The sequence below is a fragment of the Pleurodeles waltl genome, chromosome 12 (genome assembly GCF_031143425.1).
Source record: "Pleurodeles waltl isolate 20211129_DDA chromosome 12, aPleWal1.hap1.20221129, whole genome shotgun sequence".
In the NCBI taxonomy this organism is placed as follows: domain Eukaryota; kingdom Metazoa; phylum Chordata; class Amphibia; order Caudata; family Salamandridae; genus Pleurodeles; species Pleurodeles waltl.
In genome coordinates, this window is record NC_090451.1 from 30680202 (window position 1) to 30705635 (window position 25434).

Sequence of the window (25434 nt, forward strand, 5' to 3'; positions counted from 1 at the left end):
TGTGGAGGGACAAGGTGATGAGAGATCTAGAGTTCTGAAGAGACAGAAGAGAAAGATGGGGAGGGGAGGGTTGGATGGGCGAATGCCAACAGAACAAAAGAGCAATGAGTGATGGTGGAAAGGATGCTGAGACTGCATCTCCCCTGCATCGGATGCTGACACTGACATGGTCCTCTTCAGCCCTTCCTCCCTAGTATCTCCTCCAAGGCATGGGCAGCCAGGAGATGTGGCCAATATTCACTGACAGAGCCCCCCTCCCCTCCACTATCTCACTACCTCATGGAGACCACCAGAGGTGCCCCGTCCTCACTGGCAGACCCCCTAGTACCTCCTCCATGGAGACCACGAGAAGTGCCCCATACTCAGTGACAGACCCCCTAGTACCTCCTCCATGGACACCACGAGAGGGCCCCATACTCAGTGACAGACCTCCTGGTACCTCCTCCATGGACACCACGAGAGGTGCCCCATACTCAGTGACAGACCCCCTAGTACCTCCTCCATGGACACCACGAGAGGGCCCCATACTCAGTGACAGACCTCCTGGTACCTCCTCCATGGACACCACGAGAGGTGCCCCATACTCAGTGACAGACCCCCTAGTACCTACTCCATGGACACCACCAGAGGTGCCCCGTCCTCACTGGTAGACCCCCTAGTACCTCCTCCATGGACACCACAAGAGGTGCCCCATACTCAGTGACAGACCCCTAGTACCTCCTCCATGGACACCACGAGAGATGCCCCCATACTCACTGACAGACCCCCTAGCACCTCCTCCATGGAGACAACGAGAAGTGCCCTATACTCAGTGACAGACCCCCTAGTACCTCCTCCATGGACACCACGAGAGGTGCCCCATACTCAGTGACAGACCTCCTGGTACCTCCTCCATGGACACCACGAGAGGTGCCCCATACTCAGTGACAGACCTCTTGGTGCCTCCTCCATGGACACCACGAGAGGTGCCCTATACTCAGTGACAGACCCCTAGTACCTCCTCCATGGAGAACAGGAGAGGTGCCGCATACTCAGTGACAGACCCCTAGTACCTCCTCCATGGACACCACAAGAGGTGCCCCATACTCAGTGACAGACCCCCTAGTACCTACTCCATGGACATCACGAGAGGTGCCCCATACTCACTGACAGACCCCCTAGCACCTCCTCCATGGAGTCAACGAGAAGTGCCCCATACTCAGTGACAGACCCCCTGGTACCTCCTCCATGGACACCACGAGAGGTGCCCCATACTCAGTGACAGACCCCTAGTACCTCCTCCATGGACACCACCAGAGGTGCCCCATACTCAGTGACAGAACCCTAGTACCTCATCCATGGACACCATCAGAGGTGCCCCATACTCAGTGACAGACCCCCCTAGTACCTCCTCTATGGACACCACGAGAGGTGCTCCATACTCACTGACAGACCCCCTAGTACCTCCTCCATGGTCACCACCAGAGGTGCCCCATACTCAGTGACAGACCCCTAGTACCTCCTCCATGGACACCACAAGAGGTGCCCCATACTCACTGACAGACCCCCTGGTACCACCTCTATGGACACCACCAGAGGTGCCCCATACTCACTGACAGACCCCCTGGTACCTCCTCCATGGAGACCACCACAGGTGCCCCATACTCACTGACAGACCCCCTGGTACCTCCTCCATGGACACCACGAGAGGTGCCCCATACTCACTGACAGACCCCTAGTACATCCTCCATGGACACCACCAGAGGTGCCCCATACTCAGTGACAGAACCCTAGTACCTCATCCATGGACACCATCAGAGGTGCCCCATACTCAGTGACAGACCCCCCTAGTACCTCCTCTATGGACACCACGAGAGGTGCTCCATACTCACTGACAGACCCCCTAGTACCTCCTCCATGGACACCACCAGAGGTGCCCCATACTCAGTGACAGACCCCTAGTACCTCCTCCATGGACACCACAAGAGGTGCCCCATACTCACTGACAGACCCCCTGGTACCACCTCTATGGACACCACCAGAGGTGCCCCATACTCACTGACAGACCCCCTGGTATCACCTCTATGGAGACCACAGAGGTGCCCCGTCCTCACTGGCAGACCCCCTGGTACCTCCTCCATGGAGACCACAAGAGGTGCCCCATACTCACTGACAGACCCCCTGGTACCACCTCTATGGACACCACCAGAGGTGCCCCATACTCACTGACAGACCCCCTGGTATCACCTCTATGGAGACCACAGAGGTGCCCCGTCCTCACTGGCAGACCCCCTGGTACCTCCTCCATGGAGACCACCAGAGGTGCCCCATACTCACTAACAGACCCCTAGTACCTCCTCCATGGACATCACGAGAGGTGCCCCATACTCACTGACAGACCCCCTAGCACCTCCTCCATGGAGTCAACGAGAAGTGCCCCATACTCAGTGACAGACCCCCTGGTACCTCCTCCATGGACACCACGAGAGGTGCCCCATACTCAGTGACAGACCCCTAGTACCTCCTCCATGGACACCACCAGAGGTGCCCCATACTCAGTGACAGAACCCTAGTACCTCATCCATGGACACCATCAGAGGTGCCCCATACTCAGTGACAGACCCCCCTAGTACCCCCTCTATGGACACCACGAGAGGTGCTCCATACTCACTGACAGACCCCCTAGTACCTCCTCCATGGTCACCACCAGAGGTGCCCCATACTCAGTGACAGACCCCTAGTACCTCCTCCATGGACACCACAAGAGGTGCCCCATACTCACTGACAGACCCCCTGGTACCACCTCTATGGACACCACCAGAGGTGCCCCATACTCACTGACAGACCCCCTGGTACCTCCTCCATGGAGACCACCACAGGTGCCCCATACTCACTGACTGACCCCCTGGTACCTCCTCCATGGACACCACGAGAGGTGCCCCATACTCACTGACAGACCCCTAGTACATCCTCCATGGACACCACCAGAGGTGCCCCATACTCAGTGACAGAACCCTAGTACCTCATCCATGGACACCATCAGAGGTGCCCCATACTCAGTGACAGACCCCCCTAGTACCTCCTCTATGGACACCACGAGAGGTGCTCCATACTCACTGACAGACCCCCTAGTACCTCCTCCATGGACACCACCAGAGGTGCCCCATACTCAGTGACAGACCCCTAGTACCTCCTCCATGGACACCACAAGAGGTGCCCCATACTCACTGACAGACCCCCTGGTACCACCTCTATGGACACCACCAGAGGTGCCCCATACTCACTGACAGACCCCCTGGTATCACCTCTATGGAGACCACAGAGGTGCCCCGTCCTCACTGGCAGACCCCCTGGTACCTCCTCCATGGAGACCACCAGAGGTGCCCCATACTCACTGACAGACCCCCTGGTACCACCTCCATGGACACCACAAGAGGTTCCCGTCCTCACTGACAGACCCCCTGGTACCTCCTCCAAGGACACCACGAGAGGTGCCCCATACTCAGTGACAGAACCCTAGTACCTCATCCATGGACACCACGAAAGGTGCCCCATACTCAGCGACAGACCCCTAGTACCTCCTCCATGGACATGACACCACAGTAGGTGCCCCATACTCACTGACAGACCCCTAGTACCTCCTCCATAGACACCACGAGAGGTGCCCCGTCCTCACTGGCAGACCCCCTGGTACCTCCTCCATGGAACCACGAGAGGTGCCCCATACTCACTGAGAGACCCCTAGTACCTCCTCCATGGAGACCACCAGAGGTGCCCCATACTCAGTGACAGACCCCCTAGTACCTCCTCCATGGACACCACGAGAGGTGCCCCATACTCAGTGACAGACCCCTGGTACCTCCTCCATGGACACCACGAGAGGTGCCCCATACTCAGTGACAGACCCCTGGTACCTCCTCCATGGACACCACGAGAGGTGCCCCATACTCACTCACAGACCCCCGATACCTCCTCCATGGACAACACGAGAGGTTCGCCATACTCAGTGACAGAACCCTAGTACCTCCTCCATGGAACCACGAGAGGTGCCCCATACTCACTGAGAGACCCCTAGTACCTCCTCCATGGAGACCACGAGAGGTGCCCCATACTCAGTGACAGACCCCCTAGTACCTCCTCCATGGACACCACGAGAGGTGCCCCATACTCAGTGACAGACCTCCTGGTACCTCCTCCATGGACACCACGAGAGGTGCCCCATACTCAGTGACAGACCTCCTGGTACCTCCTCCATGGACACCACGAGAGGTGCCCTATACTCAGTGACAGACCCCTAGTACCTCTTCCATGGAGAACACGAGAGGTGCCGCATACTCAGTGACAGACCCCTAGTACCTCCTCCATGGACACCACAAGAGATGCCCCATACTCAGTGACAGAACCCTAGTACCTCATCCATGGACACCATCAGAGGTGCCCCATACTCAGTGACAGACCCCCTAGTACCTCCTCCATGGACACCACAAGAGATGCCCCGTCCTCACTGACAGACCATCCTCAGTGCTTGAGCAGATCACGAGTGGTGGCTCAAACCCTCCAGGCCACGAGGGAGCAGGAGAGGTGCCACGTACTCACTGACGGACCCCCAGTACTTCCTCCATGCAAACCACAAGAGGTCCCCCTTACTCACTGAGAGACCCCCTAGTACCTCTTCCAGGGTATTAGTAGACCACAAGAGGTGCCCCATACTCAGTGACAGACCCCTAGTACCTCTTCCAGGGTACGAGTAGACCACGAGAGGTGCCCCATACTCACTGACGGGCTCTGTGGTGGTGGCCAGTCTGGCGGACAGCTGTCGCAGTCGAGAGGCCGAGCTGGGCCCAGGGGTGGACGAGTCTCTGTAGGGTGAGGAGCTGCTGGACTTGGAGGCTGGAGTGCTGGTCATCGTGTCCATCTGTGTGAACAGAGAAAGAGGTCATAGGTTAGAAGTACCTGCCCTCTAATGTGCCCTGCTGAGGAGGCCTGAACCCAGGGTAGGGAGTTCCAGAGTTTAAGGAACTTTCCAAAAGAGAAACTGAACACAGGAGGAAACCAAGAGAGACAGGGAAGAAGCTGTGAAAAGGTGCTGAATGTAGGAGGCTGGACTGGCTTGTAGTGAGTACCAAGGGGTACTTGCACCTTGCATCAGGCCCAGTTATCCCTTATTAGTGTATAGGGTGTCTAGCAGCTTAGGCTGATAGATAATGGTAGCTTAGCAGAGCAGCTTAGGCTGAACTAGGAGACGTGTGAAGCTACTACAGTACCACTTAGTGTCATATGCACAATATCATAAGAAAACACAATACACAGTTGTACTAAAAATAAAGGTACTTTATTTTTATGACAATATGCCAAAGTATCTTAGAGTGTACCCTCAGTGAGAGGATAGGAAATATACACAAGATATATATACACAATAGCAAAAATATGCAGTATAGTCTTAGAAAACAGTGCAAACAATGTATAGTTACAATAGGATGCAATGGGGAAACATAGGGATAGGGGCAACACAAACCATATACTCCAAAAGTGGAATGCGAACCACGAATGGACCCCAAACCTATGTGACCTTGTAGAGGGTCGCTGGGACTATTAGAAAATAGTGAGAGTTAGAAAAATAACCCTCCCCAAGACCCTGAAAAGTGAGTGCAAAGTGCACTAAAGTTCCCCTAAGGACAAAATAGTCGTGTTAGAGGAATAATGCAGGAAAGACACAAACCAGCAATGCAACAACTGTGGATTTCCAATCTAGGGTACCTGTGGAACAAGGGGACCAAGTCCAAAAGTCACAAGCAAGTCGGAGATGGGCAGATGCCCAGGAAATGCCAGCTGCGGGTGCAAAGAAGCTTCGACTGGACAGAAGAATCTGAGGTTTCTGCAGGAACGAAAAGGGCTAGAGACTTCCCCTTTGGTGGACGGATCCCTCTCGCCGTGGAGAGTCGTGCAGAAGTGTTTTCCCGCCGGAAGGACGCCAACAAGCCTTGCTACACGCAAATCGTGCGTTTGGCGTTTTTGGTCGCTGCTGGGGCCCAGGAGGGACCAGGAGGTCGCAAATTGGACCTGAAGAGAGAGGGGACGTCGAGCAAGACAAAGAGCCCTCACTGAAGCAGGTAGCACCCAGAGAAGTGCCAGAAACAGGCACTACGAGGATGCGTGAAATGGTGCTCGCCGAAGTTGCACAAAGGAGTCCCACGTCGCCGGAGACCAACTTAGAAAGTCGTGCAATGCAGGTTAGAGTGCCGTGGACCCAGGCTTGGCTGTGCACAAAGGATTTCCGCCGGAAGTGCACAGGGGCCGGAGTAGCTGCAAAGTCGCGGTTCCCAGCAATGCAGCCCAGCGAGGTGAGGCAAGGACTTACCTCCACCAAACTTGGGCTGAAGAGTCACTGGACTGTGGGGGTCACTTGGACAGAGTCGCTGGATTCGAGGGACCTCGCTCGTCGTGCTGAGAGGAGACCCAAGGGACCGGTAATGCAGCTTTTTGGTGCCTGCGGTTGCAGGGGGAAGATTCCGTCGACCCACGGGAGATTTCTTCGGAGCTTCTGGTGCAGAGAGGAGGCAGGCTACCCCCACAGCATGCACAAGCAGGAAAACAGTCGAGAAGGCGGCAGGATCAGCGTTACAGAGTTGCAGTAGTCGTCTTTGCTACTATGTTGCAGGTTTGCAGGCTTCCAGCGCGGTCAGCGGTCGTTTCCTGATCAGAAGGTCAAGAGAGAGATGCAGAGGAACTCGGCTGAGCTCATGCATTCGTTATCTGAAGTTTCCCCAGAGACAGAGACCCTAAATAGCCAGAAAAGAGGGTTTGGCTACCTAGGAGAGAGGATAGGCTAGCAACACCTGAAGAAGCCTATCACAAGGAGTCTCTGACGTCACCTGGTGGCACTGGCCACTCAGAGCAGTCCAGTGTGCCAGCAGCACCTCTGTTTCCAAGATGGCAGAGGTCTGGAGCACACTGGAGGAGCTCTGGACACCTCCCAGGGGAGGTGCAGGTCAGGGGAGTGGTCACTCCCCTTTCCTTTGTCCAGTTTCGCGCCAGAGCAGGGCTAAGGGGTCCCCTGAACCGGTGTAGACTGGCTTATGCAGAATTGGGCACATCTGTGCCCAACAAAGCATTTCCAGAGGCTGGGGGAGGCTACTCCTCCCCTGCCTTCACACCATTTTCCAAAGGGAGAGGGTGTCACACCCTCTCTCAGAGGAAGTTCTTTGTTCTGCCATCCTGGGCCAGGCCTGGCTGGACCCCAGGAGGGCAGATGCCTGTCTGAGGGGTTGGCAGCAGCAGCAGCTGCAGTGAAACCCCAGGAAGGGCAGTTTGGCAGTACCAGGGTCTGTGCTACAGACCACTGGGATCATGGAATTGTACCAACAATGCCAGGATGGCATAGAGGGGGCAATTCCATGATCTTAGACATGTTACATGGCCATATTTGGAGTTACCATTGTGAAGCTACATATAGGTAGTGACCTATATGTAGTGCACGCGTGTAATGGTGTCCCCGCACTCACAAAGTTCAGGGAATTGGCTCTGAACAATGTGGGGGCACCTTGGCTAGTGCCAGGGTGCCCTCACACTAAGTAACTTTGCACCTAACCTTTACCAGGTAAAGGTTAGACATATAGGTGACTTATAAGTTACTTAAGTGCAGTGTAAAATGGCTGTGAAATAACGTGGACGTTATTTCACTCAGGCTGCAGTGGCAGGCCTGTGTAAGAATTGTCAGAGCTCCCTATGGGTGGCAAAAGAAATGCTGCAGCCCATAGGGATCTCCTGGAACCCCAATACCCTGGGTACCTCAGTACCATATACTAGGGAATTATAAGGGTGTTCCAGTAAGCCAATGTAAATTGGTAAAAATGGTCACTAGCCTGTCAGTGACAATTTGGAAGAAATGAGAGAGCATAACCACTGAGGTTCTGATTAGCAGAGCCTCAGTGAGACAGTTAGGCACCACACAGGGAACACATACATATAGGCCACAAACTTATGAGCACTGGGGTCCTGACTAGCAGGGTCCCAGTGACACATAACAAACATACTGAAAACATAGGGTTTTCACTATGAGCACTGGGTCCTGGCTAGCAGGATCCCAGTGAGATAGTGAAAACACCCTGGCATACACTCACAAACAGGCCAAAAGTGGGGGTAACAAGGCTAGAAAGAGGCTACTTTCTCACACTGAACCCCAGAGGTGACTGCGCTGATGGAGAGAGGGGAGACAGGACTATTTCACTGTGGCCAGGCGGTGGGACAGAATGCTTGGCCATTATATGATGCTGTGGTTTGCAAGAAGAACTGACATAAAGTGCATGTTCTTGGTTTACTATAGGAGACCAGGCACTGAAGGTCACTCCTAAAAGATGGGGGGCGAGGCAACGTTGTTTCACAGGCTCAAGGCCTAGGGGAGCAGAGAGGTGTTGAGCAGACATGTCAAGCCATAGGATAATGTTCCTGCCTTGGACACCAGACACAGAAGAGAACAGACTGATCTGGTGAGGAATTGTAACTAGGACTGGATATTCCAGCATTTAAATGGGATTGTTCCTTGTTCTTTTAATCAATGAGCCCGATTCCATGTGTTCCACGCCCTCCACTTCTCCACATTTTGCATGTATACTTGAAGTGAGAGTGGGTTCATGCAAGAGTGCGTGTCTGCATGTGGGGGTATGTGTAAGCGTGTGCATGTGTGAGTAAAAGTGAAGATTCCAGGGCATGTGACATCAATTCTGCTATCTCTAACATGTTGGGGAGTGGACATCCATGGTCCTGCAAGCACTTCCTGCTGTCCGATATATTGCCAGGGGCGGCTTGGAACCACAGAGAGTGTCGAGGCGCGCACATAGGTGGGGGTGGGTGCATGCATGTGTGCTACATGAAAGAGGGGTGGGACATAAAAATAAATAAATAAAAAGGGGGTTGAGAGAGTTTGAATGTTCTGATGGAGCCAGGATTTCAGAGTTTCCTCTTCCCATCTTCCATTCAAGCCCTTGTGGAGCACAATGCACTCTGTTCCCTTAGGACGCACCACTAATGCAGCGGGGGGTGTTTATGAAAGGGGGTGTTCAGTTTAAGAGGAGGGGCGGGAGAGGGGAGGTCCATGGAGGAGAGAGGTTTCCTCAGAGAGGTGTCAGAAAGGGAGATGGCAGAGGGGTGCCTACGTGGAGAAGGGGGCACAGATACTGCCCATACCCTGGGAGCCTGTCCCCTCACCCTGAATCCCACACACCTGCTGGGCAGGCCAGTCCTTGACTCCGCCCACAGGAGTATTATTCTCTCGTCTCATGCTATTGGCTATGCAATGTATCATTTCACCTTCCAGGAAGTACTCCCATTGAAATCCACGAGGGACTATTTTTTATCTGGAAAGTGAACCCAATCTTCAGGCTGTCTGTCACATTCAGGGCCTGATTTATACTTTTTAGCGCCATTTTTGCGTCATTTGTTTACGCAAAAGCGGTGCAAACTTCCAAAATATAATTGTATTTTGTAAGTTTGCACCTCTTTTGCGTCAAAAAATTACACAAATGTGGCGCTAAAAAAGTATAAATTAGGCCCTCAGTTCTTAATCTCCAATATGCATTCTTCTGAGAACAGGAGAGTGAGAGAGAGAGAGTGAGTGAGTGAGTGAATGAGTAAGTACCTCCACTAATTGCTCAGTATAATATCATGCGAGTGTGAGGCAGTGGTGGCGGGAGAGTGGACTGAGATGTAACAAACCTCAGCAGAACCTCCACGCCCCCACCCCAAAGGCGAGCCTCTGTCCTTCACTGAGGTACCCTGTGACTCAGTCAGGGTGCCCCAGGCCCAGCTCAAGACTTCAATCAATCATTCAGGATTTATAAAGCGCAGCAAATCACCCATGAGGGTCTCAAGGAGCTGGACTTCAGTCTCCCACAGCACCCTGAGAATAGGAGGCAAATACTGCAAACCACATACAACATTTAAAAACATCTCTCCCCACAGCCAACCACCTCGCCCCTCTCTCCTTCCACTTGTCTCGCTTCCCCTCTTCCGAGATCCAGTCTCGTTGTCTCTCCTCCCCCACTCGTCTCTCTCGTCCTCAGTATTTTTCTCTCTATATATATATAATCAGCCTCCTCAGTTCTCTCTCCCACCTGTCCATCATGTCTCTCTCTCTCCTCCTCACCACTCACTACACCTCTATCTATAATCAGTCTCCATGGATCTCTCTCTCTCTCTCTCACCTGCACCTGTCCCTCCGTCTCTCTACACTCATTCATCCTCCCTATATCCAGTCTCCTGGTCTGTCCCCCTCACCACTCACTATCCCTCTATGTATAATCAGTCTCCATGGGTCTCTCTCTCACCCGCACCCACCCCTCCGTCTCTCTCCACTCATTTTCCCTCCCTATATCCAGTCTCCCGGTCTCTCCCCCTCACCACTCACTATCCCTCTATCTATAATCAGTCTCCATGGATCTCTCTCTCACCTGCACCCGTCCCTCCGTCTCTCTCCACTCATTCCCCCTCCCTATATCCAGTCTCCTGGTCTCCCCCCTCACCACTCCCTATCCTTCTATCTATAATCAGTCTCCATGGGTCTCTCTCGCTCACCTGCACCCGTCCCTCCGTCTCTCTCCACTCATTCCCCTCCCTATATCCAGTCTCCTTGTCTCTCCCCCTCACCACTGACTATCCCTCTATCTATAATCAGTCTCCACGGGTCTCTCTCTCTCACCTGCACCAGTCTCTCTCCACTCATTCCCCCTCCCTATATTCAGTCTCCTGGTCTCTCCTCCCTCACTTCTACTGGCCCCTCTCGCCCTCAGTATTTTCCTCTCTCTCTCTCTGTAATCAGCGTCCTCCGTTCTCTCTCCCTCCGGTCTCCCTCCTCCTCAGCACTCAGTATTTCCTCTCTATAATCACCCGCTCCCCCCTCCCTCCCCCTCACCACAAGGGATCTGATCGATAGCTTCCTCCAGACGCCTTCCGCCTGATGATTCAATCTCGCAATCAGATTTCGCTCTGATTATCGATTTAGCGCGGGAGGTGGAGGGTCGGTGTGTGTGTGTGTGTGGGGGGGGGGGGGGGGGAGGGGGGGATGCTGGGGGGGGTCGAGGGAGGCATAGTTTGAATGTTGTGATTTCAGAGTTTCCTCTTCCCATCTTCCGTTCAAGCCCTTAGAGCACAGTGCACTCAGTTCCCTTAGGACGGAGCACTAATGCGGGGGGGGAGGGGGGGGGGGGGCGCTCAGTTTAACAGGAGGGGCGGGAGAGGGGAGATCCATGGAGGAGAGAGGTGTCAGCAAGGGAGAAGGCAGAGGGGTGCCTACGCGGAGAAGGGGGCACAGATACTGCCCAGCCCCACACACACCAGCTGGCACCCGGTGTGTGCCCGGGGGGTGCAGGTGGGCAGTGATCGGAGGCCTTTCTCAGGCCTTGTTTGACAGCACAGCTCTTTGCAAGACCTATTGTTACCAATCCTATCAAATATACATAAAGCGGGCATTGACCCCGCCCACAGGAGTATTATGCTCTCCTCTCATACTATTGGTTATTCGGTGTATCATTTCACCTTCCAGGAAGCTCTTCCATTGAAATCCACGAGGGACTATTTTTCCTCTGGAAAGTGAACCCAGTCATCGCATTCTCACATTCCGTTCTTAAACTCCAACATGCATTCTGCTGAGAACACGATAGCTTCTGCTTCTCTTACCGACAGCGCTGCCAAAGCCCACAGGCCTGGCTTAAACATGCGAAACAGCGCGTACAGATGCCTGTGTTTACAAGTGTTAGCACATAGCAGATTACAGCCAGACTGGTTGGTTTTGCCAAGGCTTGCTCATCCAGTGAGTGTGTCTCAGGAGTGTGGACTGAGATGTGACACCTCAGCAGAACCTCCACGCGCCCACCCCAAAGGCGAGCGCCTTCACGAGGTACCCTGTGACTCAGCGAGGGCACCACAGCACGAGCTCAAAACTTCAATCAACCAATCAGGATTTATAAAGCAAATCACCCATGAGGGTCTCAAGGCGCTGCACTGGAGTCTGCCAGAGCACCTTGAGGCTAGGAGGCAAATACGCCAATCACATACAACATTTAAGAACCCGCAGGCCCAGGTGGCACAAAAGTCAGTACTTTATTACCCACCGCAAAAAGTTTACCACAGTGGAGAAAAATATGTTTAACTGTTTCAATGAATGTCTGAGGAGATGAATGAGTCACATTACAGTATACAGGACCCCGTGGAAATGTTAAACTACAAATTAGTACTTTGGAAGAGCGCCCCCCCAACATGGGGGGAGCGCGGACCCTTAGGGATCGGGGACGCTGGGGCCGAACCTCGCACTAGTTGTGCGTAGGCTGGCCATGGGCTTCCGCTCGCGCGTCTCGCGAGACGCGCGGGCGGAAGTTCGACGCTTGGAGAGCGTCGGTGGACGGGGCAGTGCTGGACCGGTTTGGGCCGCCGCGCACTGGTGGGGGGGCATAAAAGCGCCCCCCCCAGAAGGCTCGGCCTTCTTACCTTGTGCGCGGCGGCCCTGGGCAGACAGACCCATCGGCAATTGTAGCAGAGTTGTAGCACGGCGGCGACGTCAAGTGCCTTGGAGGCAGCAGGCTATCCTTGTTCGGGGGTTCGAATCCAGCCCATGCCCGGAGGCGCCTGAGGACGGACCTTGAGAAGCAGGGGAGCAACCTTGTGAGAAGGGAAGCAGCATTACCGGAATTCTTGGCATGGACGAAGAATCAGAGGGTGCCTGAGGATCGGATAGCAGGGGAGCGACCTTGTAGAGTCGGGTGCATCAAATCGGAAGCGTAGTTACGGGCGCAGGGGAGCGACCTCGTCAGTCATTCATGTGGGCAAGTAAAGGAAAGCGAGGTGAGTGAGCGCACGGAGGCTAACTCCGTTGTTAGGAGGTTGTTCTGTGCGCGCTCTCACCTGCTAGGGGTTTCACCCCAGGTCAATTAGTTAAAGGGTTTCTCCCTGTTTTTAATGGTTTGAAATTTTGGGTGCCACGTGGGAGAGGGCTGGGGCGCTGGGGCAAAAGTTTTTGTGGCAACAGATATTTGTTCTCCTCCCAATTCTCTTCAGCTTTGTGGTAAAGCGAAAGGGGGTCGTATATCAATGGTTGAAGGTGCTTATTTGCAGGTATAATTGTGGTATTGGTAGGTTGGTAATTTTGACACTAATTTGAATGTGTTTAATTGTGCATTGCATGACAGTGTCCTAGGACTGTTATCCACTATATTTTGCAAAAAGTGCTGTTGGCATTGGGCTAACAGATTATTCCTTTTAGGTTAATTAATTTAGAAAGTTGTCTTACCACTGCTTACAACTTGTTTACCTAATATTGGCATTATGGCAGCTAATAGGGTGAGAGGAGGTAAGAGGAAGGGCACAGATCCTGATCTTGCTCAACTATTAAAATTGGTCCTAGCTAAGTTAGGGGGCGGGGATTCAGAAGGGGTGGCTGCTCCTTCAGATGGAGATGACGGTGAGGTAGGCGCTTCCCGCCCGCGCCGTGCGAACGTAGCACCACCTGCAGCTTTTCCTCCAGTTAAGCGTAGGAATAAAAAACAGACTGGGGGGACAGTAGATCAACAGCCTACGCCTCAGGCAGTGCTGACCCCTCCCCCCCCTGTGATTGAGTTAGTCACAGTGGTGGCCCCCAGTATTGCAGCGGCTGCGCCTTCTGAAGAAATTGCTGGGCATCACGCAGGGGTAGGGTCGCCTAGCACGGGTCCGGCGGGAGGTGTGGAAGCTATGCTGGCGGATATACGGCGTTCTGTAGCGGCATTAGCAGCACCAGCCAATGATGTACCCACACAAGCATTACCCATTGCGCAGGGAGTGGCACCAGGAGCTAGCGCAGTCACAGAGCAGGGGCAGGCGGCTATGGCCCTTCCAGGGGCATCCCAGGACCTGACAACACAAACATTGGTGTCAGTATCACAGATGTTGGCCAATCTCACTGTGCCAGTGCCAACACCACCCTCCACGACCCCATGGGCTAGTGACCCATTGTAGAACTCGGTACTTGAACTTAAGCGCCAGGTGGAGGCATTGGTAGCAGCGTGTAATGTTCCTTCATTGCAGGTGGCGACCTCAGGCCCCAGTGTCAGCCAGGCACCGGGCCCGCTGTCGCAGACTCCTCCAGGTGGAAAAGAACATGGTAAGGTCATAGAAAAGGGTGGTAACACCATAGTAACACCGGCGCCAGCTGAAGTTATGGGTGCAGACACATTGCTATCTAGGCCGGGGAAGTTAGCTGCACATGTGGCTTCTGAAATCAAAGAGAAAATATGGAAAGGGGATTTTGTGGACATTTTTAGCCTGGTAAGGGCTAAGAGAAGGGAAATAGAATCAAAGGATAAAGATACTAAAGCTTCATCATATACAGATAAAAAACCAAAGATAGAAGAGAATATTACAAATTGGTTATTCGGTTTTAATGTGTTTATGTCAGTCATGCTGGAAAAGAAGCCTGACATTGGTCTGTCAATGATATTTTATGCAAACAAAATTTTAAAAGCTCACCATATGTACGGTGGGAACGCTTGGCTGGAGTATGACCGTGATTTCAGGTGGGCAAAGGTAGAGGATCCAGCAATTGGTTGGGACCAGACTGAAGTAAATGTTTGGCTGGAGTGCGTGAACAACAAATTACCCAACAAGCAGCCCTTTCGAGCACAGTATACAAGCGACAAAAAAGGGTCTTGCTGGGCGTTTAACAAGAAAGTATGTTCACGCCCCCCTGGGACGTGCAAATTCAGGCACTCCTGTGCATTTTGTGGGCACCCCTCTCACCCCGAATTTAAATGCCTTAAAAAAAGCAAAGGACAGAGCTAAGGAAGGGAGTAAATCCAGTTCCTAGTTCTTCCTTGCCTTCTCCCATTCACTTAGAGTTTTTGTTGCCTTGGCTGAAGGTTTACCCAGTCAAGGCTTCAGCTGAACTACTGATTAAAGGTTTTTCACAGGGTTTTAGAATACCAGCATCCCAGGTCCCCCCCTTAGGTCACTGCAGAAATCTTATGTCTGCCGTGAAAAACCCCGGCGTGGTGGCTAAGAAAATTGCAAAAGAATGCGCTCTAGGGAGACTGGCTGGCCCCTTCACTTCCCCACCCACAGCTAATTTTGTCTGTTCCCCATTAGGAGTAGTACCCAAAAAAGAGCCGGGACAGTTCAGATTGATCCATAATCTATCAGCCCCACGCAGCGCCTCAGTGAATGAGGCAATAGACCCGACTTTATGTTCAGTGCATTATGCTACCGTAGACCAGGCACTAGTGTTGCTGAGGGGTCTGGGGCGGGGTGCGCTCTTAGCAAAAACAGATATCGAAGCAGCTTTCTGGCTTTTGCCAGTTCACCCTGAAGATTACCATTTTTTGGGATTCCAATTTAATGGGGAGTATTTTTATGACAAATGTATGCCCATGGGATGCAGTGTGTCCTGCAGTTATTTCGAACAGTTCAGTTCTGCTTTGCAATAGATTTTCACCAGGCGTACAAGTCATGCAAATGTTATACATTATTTGGATGATTTCCTAGTGTTGGGCCCTCCTGAGTCAAACAAATGCCTTTGGGCCCTGCAGTCTCTGACAACCATGTTCAGAGAATTCGGGGTCCCAATAGCCCAGGAAAAAACAGAAGGCCCCTCCACATGCATCACTTTCCTGGGCATAGAAATTGACACCATAGCGGGGGAGTGTCGCCTTCCTCTGGACAAGCTTCAAGTTTTTAAGGGGTCCATCAGAACTGTCTTATCCCATACCAAGGCCACCCTGCACCAATTGCAAGTCCTGGTGGGTCAATTGAATTTCGCCCTGAAGATCATTCCCATGGCCCGCCCCTTTTCCAGATCCATAGCTAGGTCTATGGCAGGGTTGACCGAGAAACACCATCACACCAGGCTGTCTGCTGAAGTAAGGGACGATTTGAGAGTGTGGGAAGCATTCCTACAAGACTTTAACGGGGCGGTGATCTGGCCTCATCCCCCTGCCGACAGCCCTTCTCTTGTCCTATTTACAGACGCTGCAGGCAGTGTGGGCTTTGGGGCTATACTTGGTTCTGCATGGTGCCGGGCAGATTGGCCAACTGGTTGGGTAGAGTTGGGGCTCACCAAAAATATAGCATTCTTGGAATTATTTCCCATCATTGTAGCGGTTTCTGTTTGGGAGGACACATTGAGAAACAAGACAGTAGTATTTTGGTCAGACAACATGGCAGTCATGGAGTCGATCAATAGACAAAAAGCTAGCTGCAGATGGGTGCTGAGACAACTTAAGTATCTGGTGCTGCAATGTTTGAAACTCAACATCACATTCCGGGCGAAACATGTTCCTGGGGTAAATAACAATGCAGCTGATGCCTTGTCTCAATCATTAATGCAGGATTTTCAGAGGTTCCACCCACAGGCGTCGGAGAGGATGACAGAGTTTCCAACATCACTGTGGAAGATTGGTGTCCCGCGCTGTCAGCCCTAGTAGGGGCTTCTTTGGCGACACAAACAAAGGGGGCATACAAAAGGGCCTTCTTGCATTATAGACTGTTTTTGAAATCAGTGAACTCCTCAGATTGGTTTTCATCCGAAGCAATCTGTGCCTTTTTGCAACATTTAAAAAGCAATGGTAAACCTGTCTCGTGCGCCAAGGCCAACTTGGCAGCCATCTGTGTTTTCGCCAAGCTAAGAGGGAAAGACTCTAAACTCAATGCCTTTATTATTAAGCAGGCACTGGTGGGGTGGTCAAGAGCGGAGGGCCCCAAAGTAGACTCCAGGCGGCCTATAACCCCCCAGGTATTAGAGAAATTGCTGGGTGCAGTTGCTGTAGTTTCTTCCTCCCCTTTTGAGACTGCCTTATTCACATCAGCTTTTTCGGTGGCCTACTATGGGGCCTTCCGTATTGGGGAAATGTTAGGTACTTCCAAGAACGACCATGCAGGGGGTCTCCAGTGGCCGGATGTAATAATCAATAATAACTCCGCCACCATACCGCTGCGCAAATCAAAGACTGATCCGTTAGGAAAAGGGGCGAGTATTGCTCTTCGGGCAGCGCATGGGTCTCTTATCTGTCCGGTTGCCAACCTGGATGCTTACCTAAAGGTGCGCCCTTTAGAAAAATCAACGGCGTTATTCATACACGCAAATGGGGACTGTTTGTCGCGCTACCAATTTACAGAGGTAATGAAAATATCATTAAAGGCAGCAGGCATAGAGCCTCTAGGTTACTCCCCTCACTCGTTCAGGATTGGCGCGGCTACGTTAGCGGCGGGGGCAGGCTTGCCCATCTCTGAAGTTAAGGCCATTGGTAGATGGTCGTCTAACTGTTATAAGCGTTACGTTAGGCCAGAGCTGGTCTAATTTGGATTGTTTGTGTACCTTAACATTCTGTATCATTCCTCACACAATTTTCCCTTTATTGCAGTAGATGGCTCCGCGTGTGGTTTGGGTACTGGGGCATTCATTCGTTCGCCGGGCGGCGTACCGGTTGCAGCAGCTCCGTAAACCGAATCCGGCGACAAGCTTAGACGTGGCCTTCAGGTGGTGCGGGGTTGGCGGCAAAGGAATTAAACAGCTACAGCAGCTGGTTGATTTGGCTCGCGGATGTGCAGGGCTCCAATCCCCGGACCTCATCATCATTCACCTTGGGGGCAATGACCTGGTACATCTGGGTCGTAAAGCCCTCAGAGAGGCAATATTCTTAGAAATTACGAAGCTTGCTAAGCAATTTCCTAATGCAGCCATCGCCTGGTCTCACATGGTGCCACGGAAAAGATGGGGCCCAGGAATCAAACCAAGAACAATCAATGTGTCAGTTAGGCGGCTTAACGCGGAGATGCTGTTTGTGGAACATCCCACATAGACAATTGAAAGGACCTGAAATGTTTCATAGGGATTTGGTTCATTTATCCGATGCAGGTACTGACCAATTCATGGCAGACATGTGGTTTTTCGCTAAGTGTTTGTTTTCTGGTGGGGAGGGCGTAGGACCCTGGGGCCCTGGTCGCCCTCGTGGCGCAGAACGAGAGAATAAAGTAACCGGAAGCAACAGAGGGGACCCCAAGGGTGGGGCCCCGGTATAACAACAGAGATAGGATCCTGAAGTCCTGGACCAACCTGCGGATGGACACACCCGTTTGGGGGTAGGGAGCCCAGATCACTGGGGTGGTCACGGGGCTCATGCCCTGGTACACCCCTTGGTTGATTGGTGTTTGGAGAGGGGGCGGAACCCTGAACATGGGGGCAAGGAACAGAGGAAGCAGGGATACCGCCCCCCCTAAGGATACAGGTGACGATCAGTCCCTGTGTGGTCCAAAGGAGGTTCAGGACAGGAAGGGATCCTGTCAAAATAATCTATGGTTACAAAGTAGCGTCTATAACAGTTTATATATATTAACGTTTGCAGTGAAATGTTTTAGTTGAGTAATGTGCATATGATGACTTGCATAAATTGTGTTTATGAATTTTTATGAAAGTATATTTGAAAATAAATACTTCTTCCATCAAACAAAACTGTCTTGTCGGTTGGTGTATGACTGGTGTTGGGGGAGGCCCCTATGGCGGCCTCCGAGTCCTATAAGGTTCTTTTCAGGGGCCCGGGCCCTAAGAGCAGCACTAGTGGCCGTGAACAGTAAGCTACTCCAGGGCTGGTGTTTACACCGCCCAGGCCTGCCGTTTATCCGTGGTTTGTCTCAGACACGACGGGTCCACTAAAAACCCCAGCATGCAGGAGACACCCCCCGCACGTAGGGGACTTTTGTTTTATTATTTTATCCCCCAAAAGAAAGAACATTCAATTCTATCAAACACGATGGAGCCGAGATCACTGCCCCCTACTCTCGATTTGTGGAAAACTCTAAATGTGAAGGGCCAGCCATGGCTGGAGGGCTGAGGCCACACTTCCGCTGCCCATCAGTATTAAACGATGTCTTAAGTGTGACACACCCAGCTAAGAATGTCTTAAGTCTGACACACCCAGCTAACAATGTCTTAAGTCTGACACACCCAGCTAACAATGTCTTAAGTCTGACACACCCAGCTAACAATGTCTTAAGTCTGACACACCCAGCTAACAATGTCTTAAGTCTGACACACCCAGCTAACAATGTGACACACCCAGCTAACAATGTGACACACCCAGCTAACAATGTCTTAAGTCTGACACATCCAGCTAACAATGTCTTACGTCTGACACATCCAGCTAACAATGTGACACATCCAGCTAACAATATCTTAAGTCTGACACACCCAGCTAACAATGTCTTAAGTCTGACACATCCAGTTAACAATGTGACACACCCAGCTAACAATGTCTTAAGTCTGACACACCCAGCTAACAATGTCTTACGTCTGACACATCCAGCTAACAATGTGACACACCCAGCTAACAAAGTCTTATGTCTGACACATCCAGCTAACAATGTCTACAATGTCTTAAGTCTGACACATCCAGCTAACAATGTCTTACGTCTGACACACCCAGCTAACAATGTCTTAAGTCTGACACATCCAGCTAACAATGTGACACACCCAGCTAACAATGTCTTAAGTCTGACACACCCAGCTAATAACATCTTAAGTCTGACACACCCAGCTAACAATGTCAAGTCTGACAAACCCAGCTAACAATGTCTTAAGTCTGACACACTCAGCTAACAATGTCTTAAGTCTGGCACACCCAGCTAACAATGTCTTAAGTCTGACACACCCAGCTAACAATGTGACACACCCAGCTAACAATGTCTTAAGTCTGACACACCCAGCTAACAATGTCTTACGTCTGACACATCCAGCTAACAATGTGACACACCCAGCTAACAATGTCTTACGTCTGACACACCCAGCTAACAATGTCTTACGTCTGACACATCCAGCTAACAAAGCCTTAAGTCTGACACACCCAGCTAACAATGTCTTATGTCGGACACATCCAGCTAACAATGTCTTACGTCTGACACACCCAGCTAACAATCTCTTAAGTCTGACACACCCAGCTAACAATCTCTTAAGTCTGACATATCCAGCTAACAATTTGACACACCCAGCTAACAATGTCTTAAGTCTTACACACCCAGCTAACAATGTCTTAAGTCTGACACATCCAGCTAACAATGTGAAACACCCAGCTAACAATGTCTTAAGTCTGACACACCCAGCTAACAACGTCTTAAGTCTGACACACCCAGCTAACAATATCAAGTCTGACACACCCAGCTAACAATGTCTTAAGTCTGACACATCCAGCTAACAATGTCTTAAGTCTGACACACCCAGCTAACAATGTCTTAAGTCTGACACACCCAGCTAACAATGTCTTAAGTCTGACACACCCAACTAACAATGTCTTAAGTCTGACAAACCCAGCTAACAATGTCTTAAGTCTGACACATCCAGCTAACAATGTGACACACCCAGCTAACAATGTCTTAAGTCTGACACACCCAGCTAACAATGTCTTACGTCTGACATATCCAGCTAACAATGTCTTAAGTCTGACACACCCAGCTAACAATGTCAAGTCTGACACACCCAGCTAACAATGTCAAGTCTGACAAACCCAGCTAACAATGTCAAGTCTGACAAACCCAGCTAACAATGTCCGCAATGTCTTAAGTCTGACACACCCAGCTAACAATGTCTTACGTCTGACACACCCAGCTAACAATGTCTTAAGTCTGACGCATCCAGCTAACAATGTCTTAAGTCTGACACATCCAGCTAACAATGTCTTAAGTCTGACACATCCAGCTAACAATGTGACACACCCAGCTAACAATGTCTTAAGTCTGACACACCCAGCTAACAATGTCTTACGTCTGACATATCCAGCTAACAATGTCTTAAGTCTGACACATCCAGCTAACAATGTCTTAAGTCTGACACATCCAGCTAACAATGTCTTAAGTCTGACACACCCAGCTAACAATGTCTTAAGTCTGACACACCCAGCTAACAATGGGGGTCATTCTGACCTCGGCGGTAAAAGGCGCTTACCACCGGTCAGAAGACCGCCATAACACCGCCGCGGCCGCGGAAAGCCGCCACGGTCATTCTGACCCACAACGGCCAAACCTCCAAAAATCCGACCTCCACTGCAGGCCGCCACATCAGCGGGCAGCGATAAACTGGAGATGACCAAACCTCCACCGTCACGCCAACAGAAATACGCCCATGCCATTTCGACCCACGAATCAACGCGGCGGGCTTTCCAACGCGGTATTCCATTGGCGGTACACACCGCCGCGGTCAAAATACACACACAGCACCAAAACACAGGCACATTGGACAATTACAAATACACACACCTGATACACATACACAACCCACTCCCACACAATCAATCAACTATAAAACACACCCCCACATCACCCACAAACCCCTACGACCACAATTACTGAGAGAAGGAGAGAGAGACACAGCAGACAATCCATAGCAATACACACTGAGGCACACTACACCATCACACACACCACATAGTAGCACAAAGCACCACACACCAACATACTCATCATCACATACACCACCCCACACCTCACCCACACCACCCCATGGCACCCCAAAGGCACCCACGCTTTTCGGACCAAGAACTCCGGGTCATGGTGGAGGAAATCCTAAGAGTGGAACCCCAGCTCTTCGGCTCACAGGTGCAGCACACCAGTATAGCTAGGAAGGCGGAGCTATGGCAGCGGATCGTGGACAGGGTCAACGCGGTGGGACAGCATCCCAGGAATAGGGAGGACATCCGCAAACGATGGAACGACCTACGGGGGAAGGTCCGATCGATGGTCTCCAGGCACAACATCGCGGTCCAGAAGACTGGCGGCGGACCCCCACCCACCCCTCCCGAATTTACATCATGGGAGCAAGAGGTCTTCAACATCCTGCATCCTCAGGGCCTCGCAGGAGTAGCCGGAGGAATGGACTCTGGTAAGTCCAATCTCAACTACTATATCCCCCCCACCCCACCAGCATGCCAACCCACACCCCCACCCTCACTCCCAACCCCCCAGCACACATCCTCCCTGACAATGTCTCACCAGCACAACCCACCCATCCCAACACCAACTCCTGCATGCCAACACAATCCATGGACACCCATCACCCAAGCATGACCACTGCACTTACCCCCCCCCCCCACTAACTACCCTCACAACACCTCCCTCAAGGGAATGCCTGGACTGGGGGACGAGGGCACCCATAACACGCACGCCATTGCACACACAGAAACAATAACCAAACTCTCTTACCCCATGCAGGACCCGAACGCCAACACACCAGCCAGGAGGGTCCAGAACTGTCCATCCCACCCCCGGAACAGGCCCACAGTGAGGACAGCAGCTCTGTCGACACTGAACCTGATGACCAGCCCGGACCATCGGGGACCTCTGGGCAGTCGGTTCCCCTCACCCAGACACAGGCCACACCAGACCCGACCCCCTCTGCCAACACCAGCACAGCTCCCACCCAGCGGGCCCATGCCTCTGTCTCTAGGACACGTCAATCAGCGGTGTGTCTGCCACTACAGGGCACCCAGGCTAACCCAACACCCCAACAACAACAGGGACCTGGGGGCAGTGGGAGCGGGCACACCGTCCAGGAGACAGAGGCCGGGGGAAACCGGGCAGCTCGGAGGGCTGCTGTGCGACAGGGGGGGGAGGAGAGGCCCAGGGAACCCACTCTCCAAGAGGCCCTCACCACCATCATGGGGGCCTACCACCACTCCCAAGAGACGATGGCGACGGTACTGGCCAGGTTCACGGACATCCAGGCACAGCAGGAGGAACGCAACATGGGGTTCAGGGAGGAGCTGAGAATCATCGGGACCGCAATGGGGACCATCGTCCTGGCCCTCAACAGGATAGAAGACGCGTTGCGGGACCATGTGGCACCACACAGGGCCCCTGTCACTAGCCCGGACCAGGAACAGCCTACCACCTCCGCCGGCGCTAGTGGACAGGAGGCCCCAACACCACGACAGGCCACCAGAACCCCACCTCCTGCTGAAGAACAACCACCCCGTAAGAGGAGCCTGAGATCCAAAAAAAAGACAGAGTAGGATGTCAAGACCCCCGCCAGCAGGACATACCCCCTGAACTCTTCCCACTGTCCCACATTGCCACCCTGTCCAACCATGAACTGCCTCTGCTCCATCCTTCCACAGGCAAAAGGACAATGCACCTGTGAGACTGAGAACTGGACTCTGCCATGGACATTACTCCACCCCCACCCATCACCCTTATAATCACATGTACCAATATCTAGCACTGTAAATAAATCACATATTGCACACAAATCAGTTTGGAGTCATGCTGTATTATTAGCAAATGTATTACATATTACTGTTCAATATCTGTTCTGTCAATTAGTGATGACAACATACCAATGTCAATACGCTGTAGTTCATGGGCAAACCAAGCAGAAGTCAGGCACTGAGTCATACAGCACTGAGAAGGGAAGGGAAAAACAAAAATTACCCAAAAAGATCTGGTGGGAACTACAGAAAGTACAGATGCAGGAGGCTATAAGCAATTGTGAAATGGCGTGGGTGATTCTTACCTGGGTGTTACTGGAAATACTGTTGTATCACTCTGTCCCTATTGTCTGTGTCGTCCTCTGAGTCTTCCTCCTCTTCACTCTGCACAGGCTCCACGGCTTCTACAACACCACCATCTGGACCATCCTCCTGCAGGAAAGGCACCTGGCGTCGCAAAGCCAGGTTGTGAAGCATACAGCACGCCACGATGATATGGCACACCTTCTTTGGTGAGTACATTAGGGATCCACCGGTCATATGCAGGCACCTAAACCTGGCCTTCAGGAGGCCAAAGGTTCGCTCAATCACCCTCCTAGTACGCCCATGGGCCTCATTGTAGCGTTCCTCTGCCCTTGTCCGGGGATTCCTCACTGGGGTCAGTAGTCACGGCAGGTTGGGGTAACCAGAGTCACCTATTAGCCACACACGGTGTCTCTGTAGCTGCTCCATCACATAGGGGATGCTGCTATTTCGCATCACATACGCGTCATGCACTGACCCTGGGAACTTGGCATTTACATGGGAGATGTACTGGTCAGCCAAACAGACCACCTGGACATTCATCGAATGATAACTTTTTCTGTTTCGGTACACCTGCTCATCGTCTTTTGGGGGTACCAAAGCCACATGGGTCCCATCAATGGCACCAATGATGTTGGGGATATGTCCAAGAGCATAGAAATCACCCTTCACTGTAGGCAAGTCACCCTCCTCTGGGAAAATGATGTAGCTCCGCATGAGTTTCATCAGGGCAGACAACACTCTGCTCAAAATCTTAGAAAACATAGGCTGAGACATTCCAGATGACATGGCCACTGTGGTCTGGAATGACCCACTTGCCAAAAAAATGGAGGACTGACAAAACCTGCACCAGAGGGGGAATCCCTGTGGGTTGGCGGATGGGGGACATCAGGTCTGGCTCCAGCTGGGCACACAGTTCATGGATAGTGGCACGGTCAAGTCTGTATCGAAGTATTATATGGCGTTCTTCCATTGTCGACAGGTCCACCAGCGGTCGGTACACGCGAGGATTCTTCCTTCTCATCGCAAGTCCCAGCGGACGGTGCCTAGGAAGGACAACATGGAGCACAGAGTCAGCCAAACCACAGGTACGTACAGACAGCTTGCACAGTTAAAGAATGGCAATGGGTTGAAAGGCGTGTATGTGTGGCAATGCAAGGCCTAGGCCTGTGTGTCGCAGTCAAAATTAAGCCATGTAGGCCCTTGAAATGGCGGCTGCCTGACCTGTGAAGTGGGACAATGGGATGTGAGGTCAATGCGCTGGCGGGGCACACCGTGGCGGTAGGCGGTCGAAGACCGCGGCGCAAAGCCGCATTGGTTAACATTGAAGCCTATGGGTTTCAGGAGCCAATGACGAAGTGCGCCGGCGGTCGCGGTCGCACCGCCGGTGTACGCACCGCCGCGGGCGTGACCGCCATTTTCTATCTGCTTAATCACTCGAGACCTGATCATCCACAGGAGAGGACCTATACTGCAAGTGCTGCTGTGACCTCGGTCTGGAAGATACAATGGCTGCTGCGACTGGGGAAAGGGCCCCTGCCTTCACGTCTGAAGAGTTGGAGAAGCTCGTGGATGGGGTCCTCCCCCAGTATGTGCTACTCTACGGTCCTCCAGACCAACAAGTGAGTACACCGGGTGCACATGGAATGGGCTATGCCTGTGTGGATTGGGGTGGATGTAAGTTGGTGGGGTGGGGGGCGAATGAGGAGTGCAACGCACGACAGATGAGAGCATGTGCCATATGGCAAAGTTGTTGGGGGGGGCCAATTACATCTAACATGCAGGCCATTGATGATTTCCTCCTTTCCACCCTGTACATGTCAAATAGGTCAGCGCCCATCAGAAGATCGAGATTTGGTGTGCCATCGCCAAGGAAGTCCGGAACGTGGGGGTCCACAACAGACGGGGCACCCACTGCCGCAAGAGGTGGGAGGACATCCGCCGCGGAACA

At 52.2% G+C, this 25434-nt stretch overlaps 1 protein-coding gene across 1 annotated transcript in view; it reads right to left on the reverse strand.

Annotated features, from left to right (window-relative positions):
* Positions 1-25434, reverse strand: part of TLE2 (TLE family member 2, transcriptional corepressor) — a 296917-nt gene that overhangs the window by 68411 nt on the left and 203072 nt on the right. The window contains exon 12 of the mRNA XM_069215878.1: positions 4756-4894. Coding sequence (XP_069071979.1) covers positions 4756-4894 — 139 coding nt within the window. The remainder of the gene's footprint in view (positions 1-4755; positions 4895-25434) is intronic.